This window comes from Gasterosteus aculeatus, chromosome 17 (assembly GCF_964276395.1).
Source record: "Gasterosteus aculeatus chromosome 17, fGasAcu3.hap1.1, whole genome shotgun sequence".
In the NCBI taxonomy this organism is placed as follows: domain Eukaryota; kingdom Metazoa; phylum Chordata; class Actinopteri; order Perciformes; family Gasterosteidae; genus Gasterosteus; species Gasterosteus aculeatus.
The window spans coordinates 161,136-181,198 of record NC_135705.1 but is presented as its reverse complement, the minus strand read 5'-3'; the positions used below and the strand labels follow the sequence as shown (position 1 = coordinate 181,198).

The window sequence follows — 20,063 nt, the reverse complement described above, 5'->3', positions numbered from 1 at the left end:
ATTAACATTCTAAAGTTTTAATGTATGAAAGAAAACGACATGTTTAAGTATATAAAAATACAAAATAAAAATAACAGCATGCTAAATAAGATTAGATTGAATTAAATAAAAGATAACAACATGGATGCTGAAAGTAGACCTTCGATCTTTTTAAATAGGAATTTTTCTTCACTCTGTGTCACCTGGAACATCAGAAGATCATGACTGATGTGTCATGTCTTTTAAATGTCTCTTTCTATCTTCCTGCTTCCTCTCCGTGCGTGGCTCCGCCCTTCCTGTTTCGTCCTGTACCTGCCTTGCCCTTTCTCCAATAGAGAGATTCACACATGGAGAACTCTGAGCGTGGGGTATCGTATGTTAGCTTCTAGACATCAACTCATCCTTCCATCCCTCAATCAGAGTCTCACCTCTGGCTACACCTGGACAATGGATGTGGTAGATCAAGGATTAAGATGATTTAGTGCCTTCAATTATTTTTTTTAAATAAAAATGATCAGCAAGCGTACTCAAAAGGCCTAATCATTGGGCATCTTACAATTTGGTCCACTTACAACTCACTGACTCACTCACTCAAACAACAACAACAATTACCTCTGAGTATTTTCTTTGAGATAGTGAGTCTTTAAAAGGAAATTTTATTTTGGAAACAACGTTTTAGCACAATGCATCTACATACACACATGCTAACATGTGCACAGAGATATTATGGTTGCTACGGTAACAGGAGTTTAAAGGGCTACATGATGTGCTGTCTGGACCAACTCAATATTTTGAAGCTACACATCCTTTTTCTAGAAGAGGCTCGTATTCTCCGTTCTACTTGTGCTTCATGGAACACGTTTCACATGCTTCTTCCCTTGATATCAAGTTCTCATCAACACACACGTTTTACATTTTGCATGTGTTGCATCGCCAGTCAATGTTACTCTTTGGTTTCTTTGATGTCGGAAAATTCATTTTAGTGAAAAAGTGCATGTGTAGACGTGACTTTTAAGATAAGTTATGTTTGAGGTCATTTTTTACTTTACTGAGTCATCTGTAGGTTATTGCTCTTTATTACTCATCATCATCAAATCCTCAAGAAGTGTCCTTTCTTTTTGATGCATTATGAGTCAGTCTGTTACTTTAAGAGATTCTTAAAACACCTGTCGTCAGTCTCCAGTTACCAAATGTGAAGACTGAAAGTCAGAGACATGAATGCCAGAAGCAGAATGGGCTTCTCTCTCCACAGGGGGAGCAGGTTGGAATACATAATCTCCTCTCACCATGAAATGATCTTGCAGGAATATTCAAAAGTGAGAATGAGGCCAGTCGCCCCTTCAATCGAGAAACGGTTCAATTATTAGCTCCTCTTAATGTGTCACGAATTGTGTATTGCTTCAACAAATATAACAGAGGTGGGAGATTAAGAGGAAGATATGTGGTGATATTTGAGCCAATGAAATTTGACACTTCTGAAATACCTCCACCCACACAGCTCTGAGCTCAGAGATAATCCATTGGCTGGAAGGCGTTGCGTTGGAGTTGCTAACCTCTAATAAAGCTGCATTTAAAGCTCTCCGCTTTAAGCCTTGTAGCAAATCAAGACTGCTGTTGGTTTCTATTTCCATTCACTCTGCAGACATGTGTGGATTCACCCAATTTGGATTGGACACAGGAAGTTGGAGGTGACAATTACTGTGATGTCCTCACACCGATAGCACATTAAATTAGATAATTATTAGTGGGTTTAAAGGTGTGGATGAGATTATGTTAACTGGTTCTATCTCCAGCCAGCTAAAGTCAAGGGCTTCTAGTCACAAAGACTAGTTAAAAAAAAACTTTTACCTCATGGTCAACGTTTTTCCGGCAGTTGTGTCTCACTTTGTTTGGAATTATTATTATTCGCATGCAGATGACAACACAAAGGAGGTGTATAGGATTGTTGATTCTAAAGACAAAACATAATCATAAAACCAATACTAGCCCATTTAGAAGAAACATTCATTATGAAACTGTTTTTCAGGACGGCTTTTGCTGCCTTTTAAAACTTTTGTTTTTTTCACAACTTTTTTTAATGTGTGTGTACTGCAAGCTTTTCAAAATTAAAGCTTGCGAGGATCCTGGGACATTGCCTGCGCCTGGATGTTGGTTTGTGTCTAAAGATGACTCAATGTTATCCTTCGTTCTTATGGGATGGATTTGTATACAAGGACGTCATCATTTCAGTAAACAAAGTTGTCCTAACAACCACTCTAAAGCAGATCCCTATTAGAGGCTTGTTTGAATCATATTACAGTAGATATCAGTCATAACTATAAATGTCTAAATTTCAACTAACATAAGACATGAACAATGGTCCTCTGGGTCAAAGTCAATGTTACCCCCATTGCGTCCTATGAGGAGGGTCACACTAGTGTTGATCTCGATATTCATCATCTGGATCTTCATGATCTGGATCTTCTTAATTTTTATAATCTGTATATTTTTTGATCTGGATCTTTCTTTCTCAGATAGCAACTGATCTGCATCAGTGCTTAAATAAACATATTAAACATTATTTACTTTTAGCGGAATGCCAATAACATTCCAGAATGTCACACACACAGAAACTTGGTGAAACGTTTTATATTATTATTTATGCGCTGTTTTTACAGCTGTGGCGCTCAGCACACAAATTCGGAAAAATCCTATCAAGCCGTAAAAAACGAAAATTGCACGCACATACACTTGTGAGTTTGTTCAGATGTGTAAATTTCAGTTTGTTACTGGTTAAGAGTATGTGATGGCACATTTATAACTTACAAAATGCAGGAAAAAATGCTTTATCTTCCCGAAGATGGGAACGGTGAGGAGCGTTTATGATTGAAAAGCGATAATCCAGTAGTGTTTGTTGGCACATTACATTACATGTCATTTAGCTGACGCTTTTATCCAAAGTGACAATAAGTGCATTTCAAGCATAAGAATACAGACACAGAAGAACAAGAAAGTGCAATTTGATCAAATAAGCCGTTTTACAATTTAAGTGCTACAATTTGTCTTTTTAGTGAAAGTAGAGTCTGAAGAGGTGTGTCTTTAGTCTGAAGAGGTGAAGGCTCTTTGTGGTGCTGATGTCTTCAGAGAGCTCCTTCCACCATTTAGGAGTAGGACAGCAGAGTGGTGATCTAGTCGAGTGTTTTGGTCTCAGTGAGGAGGAACAAGCAGTTTATCAGATGCAGAGCGGAGAGTGCGGGTCGGGATGTCGGGTTGGACCATGTCCTGGATGTAGGCTGGACCCCATCCATTCACAGCACGGTACGTGAGCACCAGTGTTTAGAACTGGATGAGCCACCGGTACCAGTGAAGAGAGCGGAGGAGTGGAGGAGTGTGGGAGAACTTAAAAAAGTTAAAGACCATTCGGGCTGCTGCATTCTGGATGAGCTGCAGAGGTCGAATGGCGGCGGCAGGGAGACCTGCAGGAGAGAGTTACAGTAGTCCAGGCAGGAGATGACAAGAGCCTGAATCAGTACCTGGGCTGCCTTCTGAGTGAGAAGAGGACGTATTCTCCTGATGTTGTAGAGCGTGTATCTACAGGATCCTGTTGTCACAATAATGTTGGGAGTCAGGGAGAGTCGGCTGTCAAGTGTCACGCTGAGGTTTCTGCAGTCAAAGTTGGCGTTAACACGGAGATGCCAAAGTTAACCGTCAAGTCCTGGGTCAGAGAATCTTTTACTTCAAAGAGAAGTAGTTCAGTCTTGTCTGGTTTTATTTTCAGATGGTGAGCGGACATCCACTGAGAGTCAGTGTGTGAACGGGGCAATAGGGGGGTCAAACCTAGAAGCAGAGATCCGTGCTGCCACCTGAGTGTGTGTTGTGTGTGAAGGAGAGAATTAGTTGGGTGTCATCGGCATAGCTGTGGTAGGAGAAACCATGCAAGCAAATGACAGAGCCGAGCGAGTTGGTGTAGAGCGAGAAGAGGAGGGGACCCAGGACGGAACCCTGAGGAACTCCAGTAGTAAGAGGACAGGGTTCTGACACAGATCCTCTCCAGGTTACCCGGGAGGTGCGGCCCTCAAGGCAGGATGAGATAAGGGAGAGAGCAGAGCCTGTGACACCAAGTTCTTGAAGGGAGGAAATAAGGATCTGGTGGTTTACTGTGTCAAATGCAGCAGAAAGGTCCAGAAGGACGAGGACAGAGGAGAGAGAGGAGCTCTAGCAGTGTGGAGTTGCTCTGAGACAGCAAGGAGAGCAGTCTCTGTGGAACGGCCTTGAAGCCTGACTGGTGGGGGTCAAGGAGGTTGTTACGGTGAGATAAGAGGAGAGTTAGTTAAAGATCGCACGTTCAAGAGTTTTGGACAAAAGGGAAGAAGAGAGACTGGTCTGTAGTTGTTTCCTTCAGAAGGGTTGAGCGTAGGTTTCTTCAGGAGAGGGTTAACTCTTGCCTCCTTCAGAGAATTGGGAAAACAGCCAGATAACAGAGCGTTGTTGATGAGACAGGTGAGGAAAGGAAGAAGGTCAGGTGTGATAGATTGTAGAAGATGTGATGGAATGGGGTCAAGAGGGCAGGTGGTTGGACGGGCAGAGGTTACTAGGGTAAGAATTTGCTTAGGAGAAAGAGGGAAGTGAGGGCGATATAGGTGAAGTCAGTGGGACGCAAGAAGTAGGAGGTGGGTTTGAGAAAGAGGAGCGTATTTTTTGTTAAAATAGTTGACAAAGTCTCCCAGAAGAAGGGGGGAGGGGGGAGGAGGACTGGGGGGGGGGGGGTTGAGGAGGTTGGACAAGATAGAAAAAAGTTTTTAGGGGTTAGAAAATGAGGACTCAATTCTGGAAGGTCCGATAGAGAGACATTATGGATATCCATGGAATCTGGGTAGAATTGGCTTGCTCTTTGTCAGCATGTAGCTTTGTACCTGATTGCTAAATGACCCGAGTGTGCTCAATTTTGGCAACATTTTTACATGATAATTTGGTACCTCTTTTAGTTGTTTGGGTTGGGTTTGGAGCATGTTCCAACAGCTTAGCTTGTATTGTAGCTCAGGTTCCGATGTTTGTCCAGGTGTGCAAGATTATTATTTTTGTGATGAATGCCTTTTATTCGCCAGTATGTGGTAGACTTGATCGGAAATCGTCTCTCGGGTTTAAGAGAAGGTTACGACTATGACAGTGTGTGCAAAATTGTGTGTGAGAGTGAGTTTCTGTTTTGTGTAAAACAACTACAATTCTTTTTACTCTTCTTCAGTTTTTCATTATTTAGATTGACTGAATCCTCTGTCCTGTATGTATAATATTTACAGTTAATTCAATTTAATTAATTATATAACTTTTTAAATAATCATATAAATGAAGAGTAAATAAATATTAGCGATAACAATGATATACACTCTATTAATATTATATCAATACTATTACTACTATTACTTTTAATGCAAATGATTATTGTGTAGATGAAAATAACAAAAAATTATGATAATAACAGTAATAATTATGATCAAAGAAAAGCTTTATGGTTCCTGTAGTCCTGAAAACAACAATAACACACCCGTATGCTTCCTTCCATGTGTTCCTTTACCAACCTCTCATCTCATCTTCAATTCCTCCTATCTTCATCTTCAGCTCCTCTCATCTTCATCTTCAGCTCATCTTAACCTCCAGCTCCTCTCATCTTCATCTTCGGCTCCTCTCACTCAGATCCTTAGCTCCTCTTATCTCATCTTCAACTCCTCATCTTCATCTTTAGCTAGTCTCCTCCTCAGCTCCTCTCATCTTCAGCTCCTTTCATCTTTATCTTCTACTCATCTTAACCTTCAGCTCCTCTCATCTTTATCTCTTCCTCTCATCTTCATCCTTAGCTCCTCTTAACTCATCTTCAGCTGCTCCTATCTTCATCTTCAACTCCTCTCATCCTCAGCTCCTCTCAACTTTATCTTCTGCTCATCTTCACCTTTCTCATCTTCAGCTTCTCTTGTCTTCATATTCTACAATTCACATCTTCAGCTCCTTTATATCTTCAGCTCCTCTCATGTTCTTCTTGTGTTGTCCTCATCTTCATCTCATCTTCAGCTTATCCCAGCTTCCACTTCTGGTCACTTTCATCTTCTGCTCCTCTAATCTTTACCTTCTGGTCATCATCATCTTCATCTTCTGGTGTTCTCTCTCATCTATCATCACACACCCATCTGTGGACCAGCAGATGCCGATGGAGGCAATGTGCATTTTTCCTTGGGCTTTACCCATTTTGGATTATTTTATTGTCTTGTGGATTAAACTTAAATATTTATTCATGCAGGAAAATGTATAGGTTAAGGTAGTTTCAAGTCAATAGGAATCCTTTGACCTCAATGAAATACTATTTGTAAAGTATTTGATGGTTAATTAGCCAGTGGATTTTCTAAGTAAGAGGTAATGAGAACATTAAACAGTAAAAATATCCCATGGTTCGATGGTTCCAGTTCTCAATGAAAGATACGCAACAATGTCTCCAAAGCGTAGAAGCTCTAAAAGGACATAGGTTTAATCTGAACACATTGATAGTTCAACTGTGACTTTCCACCCTGTATGATTTATCATCTAAAGGGTTAAAAGTTAGAGGTTTACATGGAGCACGCAATTGAAGAATGGAGGAATATATCATATATCATATCTGTGTTTTCAGCTCTTAAAGTGAGCCGACAGGCCAAAAGTTTCAGTTTTTGGTTTAGTGAAAATATAATTTTATAAGCCGTAAATCATATCATTGTTAGAGACAACTATAACATGGTCCATAGATTATGTTACAAAAATGATTACCGTGATCATCATCCAATAAAAACATGGTATAATGTTATGCGTATAAAAAGCTTTATGAAACCAATCCAGAGAGACAACGGTGATGGACAGCATCAACTGTGGACAAGAAGACATTTGGAAACATTAAGAGAGAAAAAAGGGAGCTTATGATTTACAGATAATTTCCCATTGAAACCATGAACTAATCAAATGTGTTTGTCCTTCTTCTGGGTTTTTCTATGTTGTCATCATCGGCCTCACCTCACCTTCAGAAGACATGCTTATTCCTACTCTTATTACCTGTAAGTAGAGACATCAGAAAGAAGTTGTTCCTCGTGATGAGCTTTGATTGATGTCCCATGTTATCTTGTTTGTACCATTCTGGATCCAGAGAGAATTTAAGAAACTTTGTTTCTTGAAAGTTCACAAGCCTGCAGACATCTTGTCCTTGTGGTGAGAGGTACTAAGAAACTGAAGGATATATTCCTTTAGTGTTATTATTCATTACAACGTGTTAATAGTACTTTATTATGATAATACTACTGTCGACACTTGAAAGCCTCTTTTTATTATAGTAATAATAAAATAGATACTAGCCTCATACTGAGCCTCATTGAAAAAATGAAGTTAGGCTTCATTCTGAGCAGCTTTGAAAAGAATCCTCCAAATATGTGTTTGTATGAAAAGGAAGTCGTTATGAAACTCATTTTAGTCCTAGACAAGATGTGAGTCACATGACATGACATGAAGTAATAAAGTCATACGAGAAATTCTGTTTAATAAACACCGTAGGTTTGATCCCCCTATTGCCCCGTTCACACACTCACTCTCCATCAGGACTGGACTTTCTCAGCTTTGATGTTGGAAGTAAACTTCACAGTCTGTTAGTGATGGAGCATTTCTATTGGACAAGAGGCTGCTTCATTGCCTTTCTCAGAGGAAACTGCAAATAGTTTTTATAAAAAGGAATTCCATTCCATTTTCTATACCAAGTATCCTCATAAGGTCACAGTTGAGCTGGAGTAAATCCCAGGATGATTCTGTGGAAGAGGGGGTACAGGAGGAGCACAGGGTTCACGTTGTATACTGAGTACACAAGGTTGACAGGGTACACCGATAACAGAGAGTACACAGAGTTCAAAGCGTGACTCATGTTCTCTATCACATATGATCGCATTCACATTACAATATAGTGAACTTTGAAGATTAATAATACAGTGAGCTCTCACTCCTCTGTCTCTGAGAAGTAAAGTTGAGCTACCTTGTACTACTCCAGGCTGAGTAATGAATTGGATAGAACTCGTCCAATGAGTAACAATTAAAAAGCACAAATTCTGCTCCAATGTTCCCCAGTAGTCCGCCTGGAGTCTCTCAGTAATGCGTTAACTGTCAAAGCCCTTAGAAGTAGAGGGCATCCTATCGCCCAGCAGTGTCCCACTCACCAGTCCCTGGGAACGGTCTCCACGGTAGTGGCCGTGGTGGGTGAGCAGCGCTTTAATGAAGTGCTGCTGTGACGTTCATTAAAGAGGTATTATTTCACGCTTATTGCCACTTACAATATAAATTAATTAGTCATTTAAATGAGTCCATCTCCAGGAGAAGTAAGAGGACACATTGCTCACTTCTGTGCAGACTGCATTCCCCATCTACTCTCCTTATATCCTCCCTCTTCCCTCAACCTTCCCTCCTCTCTCTCCAGCGCTTTGGCTTTTCTTTCATTTTTTGTCTTCTGTCGACTTGGAGCCACTCTGATATCCAATCACAGAGGAGCTGTAGTAAATTGGTAAAGGAGATGAAGGGGGTTGAATCAGAGGCTGATGGAGGGAAATGATTATGAGAGAAACTTTGCTCCAATCGTTCTCCCTTTTATCACTCCTTCCTGCTGTTGTCCTTATGTCATTTGTCCTGCAACCCTCTTAAACAGAGCAGGTCGAGCTGATTGATGGAGGTTTTATCTGTTTCTGTCACCGGCTCTGTCAGCTTGGTGAGATATTCTTCTACTCTGTCTCTTGGCTTAATTTCTTGTAAAAGTAGTCAAGGGCCATATGAGCCAGCCAGAGCTCATCATCTGATCACACACACTCACACACACTATTCTGGGAGCTAGTGGAGTGAAGATGAACATCTGAACTCTTGCTTATTGCTTTCTGAGCAGGGCTCTGCGTCGGCACACACACACACACACACACACACACACGCACACATGTTCATGTTTGACGGTTATGAAGTCTTCTTGTGTCGTGGAAAATGTAAAAAAATGTAAAAACATGGCGAGGTATGTACATACAAGCCACACTGAGGTAAAAGCGCAGACTGCTTATTGTGAAAACTGAAAAATGCAAATTGCCCTTTTCCGTGTCACGCGTAAATTCAATTCAGGGTCAAGTGGGTCAAAGTGGGTGTTTCCCATGAGGAGATATGAGGGGGTGCGCCTAATTATGTCAGAAATCGCTCAAGAAAAGTGTGCGTTTTGAGGTGAAAATTCTCCACCTTGCGGGAATACGGGTTTCCTCACATATGCTTCCTGGTCAAATGACAGCAGTCATCTGAGCCAGACAGCGACATAAGCTAAGGACACAGGCTGAAAGGATCTTTTGCCACAAGGATAATACTTTTTCAGTTGAGTTAACACAAAGTCATTACGCGTTACAGATTAAGCAGCCGTGTGATGTTACCGTGGCTGGAATGCCGGAAGGATTACATTGCATCTCCCACTCAGCGTTCACATTCCATTCCAGCAGTTGATAAACTCCTCGCTACATCACAATTATTGCCATCAAAATCCTTTCAAACAGTCATAGCATCAGCAGTGGGAATATCGCAGTCTGCACTTAGCCGTATCACAGCACAGTGCTTTCTGCGGGTTGGCCATACTGCTGATAACGCTATGTTTGCAAATGTGCGTATGTGAGTGTTTCTACCGAAGACCGTTACAGTCTTTGATAAACAGTTTAAAAACACATTTAAACTTTAAACAGTTTAAAACTGATCACATGTTAGGGTTAGATGGTCGTCATGGTTACAATTGGATCTGGGTTATGGTGACATAGTCGTTATGTATACAATTGGGTCTTAAATGTTTAATTAAGTGTCACAAGCTTTTTGGTGTTTACATTTCTAAAAATCATGAGAGAAGTTCCTCAGAGCATTCAGCCAGAAACTTCAGTGATTGTTATTGATTTAAGCTTTAGTTTTCTAACAGTAAACTTTAAATCATGAATACAGGTTAATTTCCCCTCTTGATGAGACTGTCACGACCCAACACTGAAGTCCTTCATGACCGATGATGAGTCCTCGTAGGCAAGACGTGATCACTGCTCAAAATAAAGTCACACCTCTGATTTGTCCATGGGCTCGACTGCAGGGCAGAAAAGTTGTTAGAGAAACTTCTGAGGCTGCTTCGTGATAGGTCAGTGAGAAACACGCCCACTCAGTGTGCACCGACAGCCAAACACAATACACAAACACACACACACATATGCAAAACTGGAGGTCAGACTCTGTGCGAGTTGGAAAATGTGTTGTTCTATAAATATATATATATATATATATATATATATATATATATATATATATATATATATATATATATATAATCTCATGACTTTCTGCAATTAAAAAAAAAGTGCAATGAGTTTCAGTTCAAAGACACTTTCAACAAAAAAGGTTATTTTTAACAGCAACATTCCCTTGAATTCCCTCACGTGTAAAAGAAGTAGCAGTTAAGATATTCCTAATCTCAATATATATACATAATTAAGTTTAAAAAAAGGCTCTAATCTGACAGTGTAATGTATAGTATAATATAGTAAGTATATAATTTAATGTAACGTAACATAACATAGTAAAGTATGTTAGTGTAGTATAGTATAATATAATATAATCTGATGTAATATAGTGTTTTATAATAATAAAACTTTGACTGCTCGGAACCTCGGCGTGACACTCGACAGCCGACTTTCCCTGACTCCCAACATCAATGACAGCACCAACACGTCCTCTTCTCACTCAGAAGGTACTGATTCAGGCTCTTGTCATCTCCCTCCTGGACTACTGCAACTCTCTCCTGCAGGTCTCCTGCTACCACCATTCCACCTCTGCAGCTCATCCAGAATGCAGCAGCTCCACTGGTCTTTAACCTTCCTAAGTTCTCCCACACTCCTCCACTCCTCCGCTCTCTTCACTGGTACCGGTGGCTCATCCAGTTCTAACCATGGTGCTCACGTACCATGCTGTGAATGGATGGGGTCCAGCTTACATCCAGGACCTGGTCCAACCCGACATCCCGACCCGCACTCTCCGCTCTGCATGTGATAAACTGCTTGTTCCTCCTCACTGAGAGCAAAACACTCCACTAGATCTCCACTCTTTGCTGTCCTGCTCCTAAATGATGGAAGGAGGTCTCTGAAGACATCAGGACCACAGAGAGCCTTCACATCTTCAGACTAAAGACACACCTCTTCAGACTCTACCTCCACTAACACACTAACTGTAGCACTTACATTGGACTTATAATGGTTCTTAACTACAGCAAGTTGTAAATTGGCTTATTTGTGAATACGATCTTTAGTTGGAGATAATCTTTAGGTGGAGATTATCTTTTGAGAAGACCTTTAGATGAAGATACTTAAGATTCTGCTGCAAGCAGGCATCGTTGTCATTCCTAATTCACCAATAGTTCACTTCATCAATATTTGAAGTGAGTAAAATGTTTTAGAGACATGAAGATCTATAAAACACAATGTTCCTCATCATGTTGCTATTGTCTTCTGAGTCGCTGCATGTTCAAATTGTCTTCTCGTGTCCTGATATGTCTGTTTGGGTTTGTGCGTGTGTATTTACTTATAGCCTACCCATGTGTGTGTGAGGGGCCTTCACATCTCTTCTTCTTACCACCACAGGAAGCTGGCAAAGAAGCAGAAGGAGACGACCAGCAGCTCCACCCAGCAGAGGGAGATGGGTCCGGTGACCACGGCTGATAAGAGCACCACTAAAGTCAGCACGCTGCACAAAGACGACCCGTTCTCCACCTCCAACCAGGAACTCAACGGATTCAGTAAGTTGGCTTCTCTGAAGGTTCCTCCTGAACCTACTCACCATCTGGTAGGTCCTCAACATGGAGCCAGCAAGAAAGTGTGGAGCCGTTGAACACTCAAGTTCTTCTGTCCTGGTCTCTACTAGAAAGAACTGATACACCAGCGGACAGAGCACACGCGACTACGCCCCCCTCCCGCCCCCCCCCAGTCTTACGGTTTTTTGTTTATCCGCCACACCTTACGCAAAGGATTATCTAACTGGAAAACGGTCCGTGAGGCAAAAGAGGTTGGGGACCCCCGACTTACATGAGATACGTTTCTCGGTCATGATCATTAATTCTTGGGAACAGCCGAATGATGCGCCATTATTTAAATATTGCCTCCTCAAGGATTTGTATGACGGAATATTCTCCTTTCCTTTCGTAAAGGATGGTCCTGGGGAAGCATTGAAGCTCCTTTCCTTAGCAGGACTCAAACAGCTCTTATCATGGCGGCCTTATATATTACGTCCGGGTCCACATTCACTACTTCTGGATCATTTCACTCAGTGAGGACAAATCCAGCCCTTCTCTCTGCTGCTGTCATCACCTGCTGTTCCCTGGACTTCTTTGTGCTATTTCACATATGTATATAGTGTGTCTTCAGCTGCACTCTTTTGAAATTCAGCCTCTACTGTGAAAGTTAGTTTGAATCTGTGTTTGTGTGTGTGTGTTTGTATTTTTTTATTTATTGTTTATGTAGTGATGATACATTGGTTGTTTGTTTTCTTTTTTCCGTCTGATTTCTCCTTATTTTGTCTCTCTGTGGTTCTTCTCTCTGCTCCTCACCTCCTGCTTCCGCTTTCTTTTATCTTTTGATTCTCTCTTTATTCTTCTCCTCTCCATCGTCACCTGTTTCTCATGTGCCCCTATTTTTACATCCACTCTCTTTCTAATCCTCTTTTTCCCTCCCCAGCTGCTCCGTCTCCCTGCTCCTTCTCTGTGCAGGGCAGCAAGACGCTGCAGAGCAAATCCCTGCTCAACTCCTTTTACTCAGGTACGCAGACACACACATGGACACCTACACACAAACACACACACATACATAGAGACACACACACACACACACACACACATCCATAGACACACACACATCCATAGAGACACACACATACATAGAGACACACACACACACACATCCATAGAGACACACACACACACACAAATACATAGAGACACACACACACACACATACATAGAGACACACACACACATACATACATAGAGACACACATACACACACACATACATAGAGACACACACACACACACACACATACATAGAGACACACACACTCACTAGAAGCTAATACGATTCCTGAACAGATTTTCCTTTAAATTAAAGTAAAAAAAGTGAGAAAATGTTTTTTCACTTCATTGTTAATTAAATTATAGTATTAGTAGTAGTAGTACGAGTATACTACTAGCAGGAGTATAATACCTGTACCTCTACCATCATCAAAGTACTGTTTCCTTTCACCAGTGCAAGAGCACTCAGTCTACAATAACTCGTTGTCCCGCGTAAATGTTTCGATACCGTAATCTGTTGTTCACTGTCGAGGTTCTTAGTGAAATCTTCATGTGACTCTCGGCCATCCATGTTTCTGAGTGTCATGTGGATCTTTTGTGCAGTCTCCAAAGAGCCGGTTCCAGCAACAACCTCCATCGGTGAGTCACAACACATCTCATATCCTCCAATATAAGAAGTGTACACACAGCCCTTTTTACACGTCCTTATTCATTTTATCTGAGGCGACGTCCACTTAATAAATGGACAGAAGGCATTTCCTTTCTAAAGTAAGGATCTAGCATTCAGACACGTTCCAATAGCTCTCAGGCTATTGGAGAAGCATCATGGTGCCAGGGAGGTTGGTGTTACTGTAATAGCTTGAAGAAAGAGGGAAAGTTCTCAAGATGACAGTGACAGAGATAAGACTCAGAGAAGGAGCTTGGGTTAATCCAGCAATGCAGAAGGAGCTCTAGCTCTTTCTAAGTATTTTCCTTTCTTAAATCAGGTGTTTTCTCACACATACACACACTGTCTCTGACAAGATGTAATATATGGACCTACAAAAAAGTAAATTGATCAACTGAAAAACACACACATTTAGAAACATTTGCATGACAAGATAAGGACACATCAGGAAGTTACAGATGTGAAAAAAAGTATTGTACATACACACAACCACTATAGTGGTAAGATTACTGGTAATTTGTTTATATAGCTCATTTCAGTAACAAGGGAATTCTAAGTGCATCAAATACAAACATTAAAATCACATGCCAAAGAAAACATTTAGAAACAATTAACCTAACAAGAATAGAGGATGCATAAAAAGTAAAAAGGACCAACTTCATTAATTAAAGGCAGCAGCAAACAGAAACGTCTTCGGTCTTCAGGCTGAAAATATTGTCTCAGCCGACCTGCAGTTTTCTGGAAGTTTGTTCCAGATACAAAAGTTCCAGACAAACCGAAGCTGGTTCTTCATGTTCAGTCGTGACTCTCGGGACAGAAAGGAGACCCGTCCCAGCTGACCTGAGGGATTTGGATTTGGCATGGTTTGTAAGGCAGCAGGTCACACTTATAATGGCCCTAAACCATTCAGGGCTATAAATCAACAGCAGCATTTTAAAGACAATTCTTTGTTGAAGCCAGTGTAATGACCTCAGAACTGGAGTGATGTGATTCACTTTCTTGGTCTTCGTGAGCTGCAGCGTTTGGATTGACTGACATATCAAAGAGACCAGTGAACATACAGTCTACTGAAGATTAGGGCATGGAAAAGGTTTTCCAAGTCCTTGAATTGTCAATACATTCCTAAGGTCTGTTTGTGGCCTTTAAAATCAGTGTTTAAAGCTGAGCCTTAATTTTGAATTGGCCCCAACATAAATTATTCTGTTGTATCTTTGTTTAATTTAGGAAAATAATGGCATATTCCGTTTTTTAATGTTTAATGCATTTACCCAACCTTTGCACAATATTATAGTTATTTAAATGTGTGTGTCATCTGTTTAATAATGACAGCAGACTTTGGATCTTTCCGTAATCTCATCTTGTTACAGCATGTAGATATTAAGCTGGAGAGGCCCCAGAATTAAACCTTGGCAAACACATCTTCACTTTGATGTGAAATTAGCTAGAGTCGAAGTATTCTCGGTCCTTCAAGTAGGATTCCAACCAATTTAGTGTCAGAGACTTTTGGTCTGTAGTTCTGCCACTGTCTGTTTTTATGTGGTTTTCACTGAAAACATTAAAACAAAAGATTAGTTTCAGTACTGTAGTTCTCTCCAAAGCCTGACTGAATTATTTATGTCCAAGAAATAGTTTACCTGCAAAAAACATGCATAATATATATATTTTTTTTAAAGGGAGGTCTGATATTGACCTATAATTTGTCATGGTCCAAATACTCCTTTTTGTGAGTGGTGACTGGTCTAATTTTGAGAATATTGAATGGGTGGTATCATTAATGTAAACGTAACGTCAACTCAAATCCACTGGATCAGTTTATAGATGACGATAAACAGTTCTAATCAAGTCAAATGACGGTTGTATTGTGAATTGTCCTTCAGAATGATACACAACTCTATTGGTTTTTAATGGAGGCCAAATGGGGCAAAGGGAAGGAACGAAGATTACTTTATCAATTCACCAGAACATTTGCCCTCTAGCGGTTTGATCATTTAGAAACACATGTTGACTGAAGTGAAGAGTTAAAACTTTAATACCCTGAGTCCAAGTCAGCCATTGCTAAGGCTTAATAGAGTCACCTGGTGGAAGAAGGGAGCTTTATACACAGCACACTACATAGCATGAAAAACTGCTTTAACACACAAACACACACACATAAAAACACAACAAGCACACACTCATGAACACACACACTATCGATGCATCTCTCAAACACTCAGTCACCGCTCTCGATATGTCTTCGTCACACACACACACACGCACACACACACTTTCAGTAAATCTCCCATTAGCATTGAGATGTCTTCATCATCCTCAGTGTTGTGGAGCTGCTGCGGCTCCATTTCATGCCTGGCTTAATGCATATTTAACCTTGGCGTGACTTCACACACACACACACACACACACTCAAACACTCACAATTATAGACTAAACTCCACATACTGAGAGGTAGGTATGATACACATACTCCTGCATCAGTGCAGGAGACCACACACACAGACACACTCATTTACGTATATATATGGAGTCAAACACACATATGAAAAAACAACCTTCTTCCTCCTCTTACCCGTAGCGGATTTATATTGTGTAGCATTAGGTCCTCATCCATTATTCCTTCATCTGTCCCTCAATCTACCCACATCTACTCATCCAATTGATCTGCCCTTCCCCATTAGAGGAAAGATGTTGTAATTACCTTGTGTAACTCGCTTAACTGACCGCTCTTAAAATGCGTCCCATGGTCTCTTACCAAGGTGTGTGTGTACAGTCCACAGTGTGTGTGCTGCAGACACACTGAAGTTGGGGGGTTGTCTTGAACAGGACGTCTGTTGTCATGGTAACACAATCTTCTCTGTCATTCCATTAGCAGACAGTAGTCAGCCGTCACTTTCCCAGCCCTCTCTCACCCTGCAAAGTTTTCCATATGGAGGCTGTGAGTCTGTGGAGCTCTCCTACCAGAGTGGTATGTATAAATGCAAGATTGCTGTAGCTTAGCTAGTCAGTTAAACAGTCACCTAGAGAGTTATCAGGTTAGTCAGCCAACTAGTTAGTTTGTACGTTTATTTAGTTAAACTGACATCTACAGATTTAGCCAGTTAACGTCAGTCAGTTAGCCGGTCAGTAATAAGTAATAAAGTCTCTGAATCAAAGTTGTCTTTTTCCATCTATTTTTTGCAAAGGATAGAAGTTTCACCAGCTTCACATGTGAAGCAGTGGCAAGCTTCAACAATTGAGAGCATCACAGGCATATTTATACATACACAAGAATAACGGCGGTATTTTATTCTGGTAAAGAGAAGAACACAGGCATGAGGCCCCAGGCCTGAGGGAGTGAGGAATGTAGTCAGCATACACATCTGATTAGATCAAGAAGCCTTCATGGACACCTCCGTCCTGGTCCATTCACACTTTCGCCTTCCTCCACGCAGCTATGCTATGCATAGACAAATCAGATCGAAGGGGAGAGGTTTTCTGAGTCTCTTCAGCTTGGGCAGTCCCCACTGAACTTTTCCCCTACTAAACTCATGATGAGCTTTAGCCATTTAAACTTCTAAAACATTGCATCAGCTGGAGAGTTAGCAAGTTAGTAAATTAGCCAATCGACTATTAAGTCAGCTAGTTATTTATTCAGGTAGTTTTTTAGCTGATTTGTCAGTCAGCCAGTCAATTTAGCAAGTTAGCTACATATGCTTAAGCCATGAAGTATTTCAGTTGCTTCATTTGTTAGTCGGTCATCTAGTCAGCCATGTAGGTTGTCATGTAAGTTGCAAATTTAGTTTCTCCTTGATCAGTCAGCTACTTAGTCACACGGTTGAAGCTAATTTTATTAATCTAATTAGCTAATTTGTATCTCCCAACATGGAACTGAAGTTCTTTTCTTTAGAAAAGTGATCATTCCCAGTTTACAGCGGTTAATTTTTTCTCAAATTAAAGGCTGAAGGTTGAGTTGGTAAGTTAGCACACTCAAGTTTCCAGATACCATTACACACAAATAAAGGTTATACTAGGAAATTTGTAGGAAAATACACAACAATGACAAAACCTTTTTATTATATAATATATATAAGAGCTGGATACGAATAAGTCCACTTACTTATTATTATTTACTTTACTATGTTAACTGATATGTTGGTTATTAAATTAATTAAAGACTGATTGGTGATCATTATGAGATCTTTCCATTCACTCTCTACCTGCCACAAAGTCATCTATCAACTGGTTTTAATATTGACCTTTTTCTGTTTTTCTGTGAAATGGTTCTGTTTCTGCAGGTCAGTTCCAGCCAGCTATTCGAGTGGCAGACCTCCTCCAACACATCACCCAGATGAAATGTGGCCAGGGCTATGGCTTCAAGGAGGAATATGAGGTGGTTAAACAACACACGCACAAAGAGGGAAAGTTACAGGGAGAGCAATAATAAGACAGGCGTCAATCGGCACATTGACAACATTATACGCAGCTGTTTTTTCCTGCAGCTACATCTTCCAGATAATATGTTTAATAAAATGTGACCCATCTAGACCCAACCAATCACTAGAGCATAACTGGTGAGCGATTGTATTAAGTCACTTCAAAAATTGAACCTTTTCTGGAGAGAAATAGTTGAGTGTCTCCAGAGACAACGGTTCTCATTTTTTTGGTAGGTACATCATTTGAAAATAACATCAATAAATGGTAGTAGCGTCTCCAGCTTGGTGATTAGATTTCGTATTTCCTTTTTTTCCTCTTCATCTCCATGGCTGGATTGGATTTGGCTTCTTGAGAAAACTCTTATCAATCATTAATTCCTTACCACATCAATATCTATGATCAGTAAAACAAACTGTCTGTTCTCCTCAGTTCCTCCTCTTACTTTCTGTCTTTCTTGGTTCATAACATCCTCACATTTATTCAGTCTTCTTCAGTCATCAAATCCAATCTCCCTTTCTGTGGTGGCCTACCTTTGGATTTCCTGGTTTCTGTGCCCGGCATTCCGCTTCCTGTGTTCCACGTTCGTTTCAATACAAAACCCTCCAGACTCGTGTTCGTTTATTTAAAATCATTCGGTTCTTTCGTCCACAAATACAATCTTGTTTTATATGATTGAGAGTGAACAGCGTGAGTTCAAAAGACTGCAGATGTCTTCTCCAATACAAAAGCAAGCCCCGTGACTCGGCCCCACCCCCTTCTCTTATCCGTTGGTCCTCGTCAGGTGGATCTAATAAATCATAAAGAAAGTTATTTCAAATATGAACTTAAACAAATACTGTCATTTGTAATAAAACAGAAAATATGGCTCCAACACTTTCATATGGTCATTTTTTTTCCCTCCTATTCCCTTTTTTACTCTCCTTTTCCTATTTCTTGTCCACTTAATCCCATGTGTTTGCTCTCGTATTCCCTTTTCCCCGCTGCCATTAGTGTTTGTTTAGGGCACAGTTTATCATTAACAGACATTTCTATAATCATTCTCCTTCCTGTGATAATTTTAAAGTCCTCATTCCTTCTTTGACTTCCAATGAATCAGACAAAAGTTAAGATGAAGAGTTTCATTTTCGCCTTCTCTGTTGCACTCAAAAGAATGAATATTTTGTAATACCAAGTCACCATCTTTGTGGCAAATTCCCTCCATGCTGCCATAGATTATATTTTCATTTGAGTTTATCCCAATGAAAGGTTTCATGCAAGAGTAAATGTGATTTATTCTCTCGTCTGTGAGCGTGAGAGCGAAAGAATGGAGGTTGTCACTGAAAGCTGATGAAGAAAGATGCCCAGGACACACACACTTCATACATACTACGTATAAATAAAGGATTCATTTCTCGGTATGAAAATTTTTGGTGTGTGTTCATGTGTGTGTGTGGCCACCATCTTCTATCCCTTTCTGTGTGTGATTTGACCTTTAGTGTAGAAGCCCATCAACACCATTAGCATGCTTAGCATTACTTCTTCTGCTTTGAGGTGTTGTTCAGGTTAACTACTGTGATCACTGAACAGACAAACAACAAACAAGAAGCAATGCTGGTTGATTGAACCAAATGTATTTGACTGTAACTTATGTACTGTATGATGCAAAAGCTACACGTTGATTGTTCTATTGAGGAGAGAAAAGGATGCGGACTAACCAATGCTTACGTATATAACATAGTCTTTTCTGTGTGTGATAAGATCAGAGCGTCATCCCGTTAAAATAAGTTTTCATCACGTGAGGTTAGCCATCTCTGAGCCTTCACTTGAGTACGATAACCATAATGTTTGAGACACACTGATGTTCAGCTCCTGTGATTGGCTGGCAACCAATCCTGGATGAACCCCGTCTATCGCCCCAAGTTGGCTGGGATAGACTCCAGCACCCCGCGACCCTGTGTGCAGGATAAGCGGTTTGCAGATGGATGGATGATGTTCAGCTGTCTCCTGCTGGACATGAAGATGTCCAAAATCTAGTTGTCCATTCAAGATTTGAAGAGATTTAATTATTGCAGGAGGTAAAGCTATCCCACTGCCTTTTTCTTATGAGGCTTGGTATGTTTCGACTGCTCCGTCCACCTCATCTGGGCTCTGTGCATTCATGTAGAACCTCCATAATCCC

General features: G+C 40.6%; 1 protein-coding gene across 19 annotated transcripts in view; it reads left to right on the top strand.

Annotated features, from left to right (window-relative positions):
* ptprt (protein tyrosine phosphatase receptor type T) overlaps positions 1 to 20,063 on the top strand; it is a 133,189-nt gene that overhangs the window by 87,334 nt on the left and 25,792 nt on the right. For 4 of the 19 annotated variants that reach the window (XM_040204042.2, XM_040204040.2, XM_078092587.1 and 1 more), the window contains 6 exons: positions 6,999 to 7,028; positions 11,628 to 11,782; positions 12,717 to 12,797; positions 13,432 to 13,467; positions 16,362 to 16,457; positions 17,767 to 17,861. In XM_040204042.2, coding sequence (XP_040059976.1) covers positions 6,999 to 7,028; positions 11,628 to 11,782; positions 12,717 to 12,797; positions 13,432 to 13,467; positions 16,362 to 16,457; positions 17,767 to 17,861 — 493 coding nt within the window. Of the gene's footprint in view, positions 1 to 314; positions 348 to 6,998; positions 7,029 to 11,627; positions 11,783 to 12,716; positions 12,798 to 13,431; positions 13,468 to 16,361; positions 16,458 to 17,766; positions 17,862 to 20,063 lie in introns of all 19 variants that reach the window. The other 15 variants (XM_078092590.1, XM_078092586.1, XM_040204033.2 and 12 more) reach the window with 7 other exon arrangements.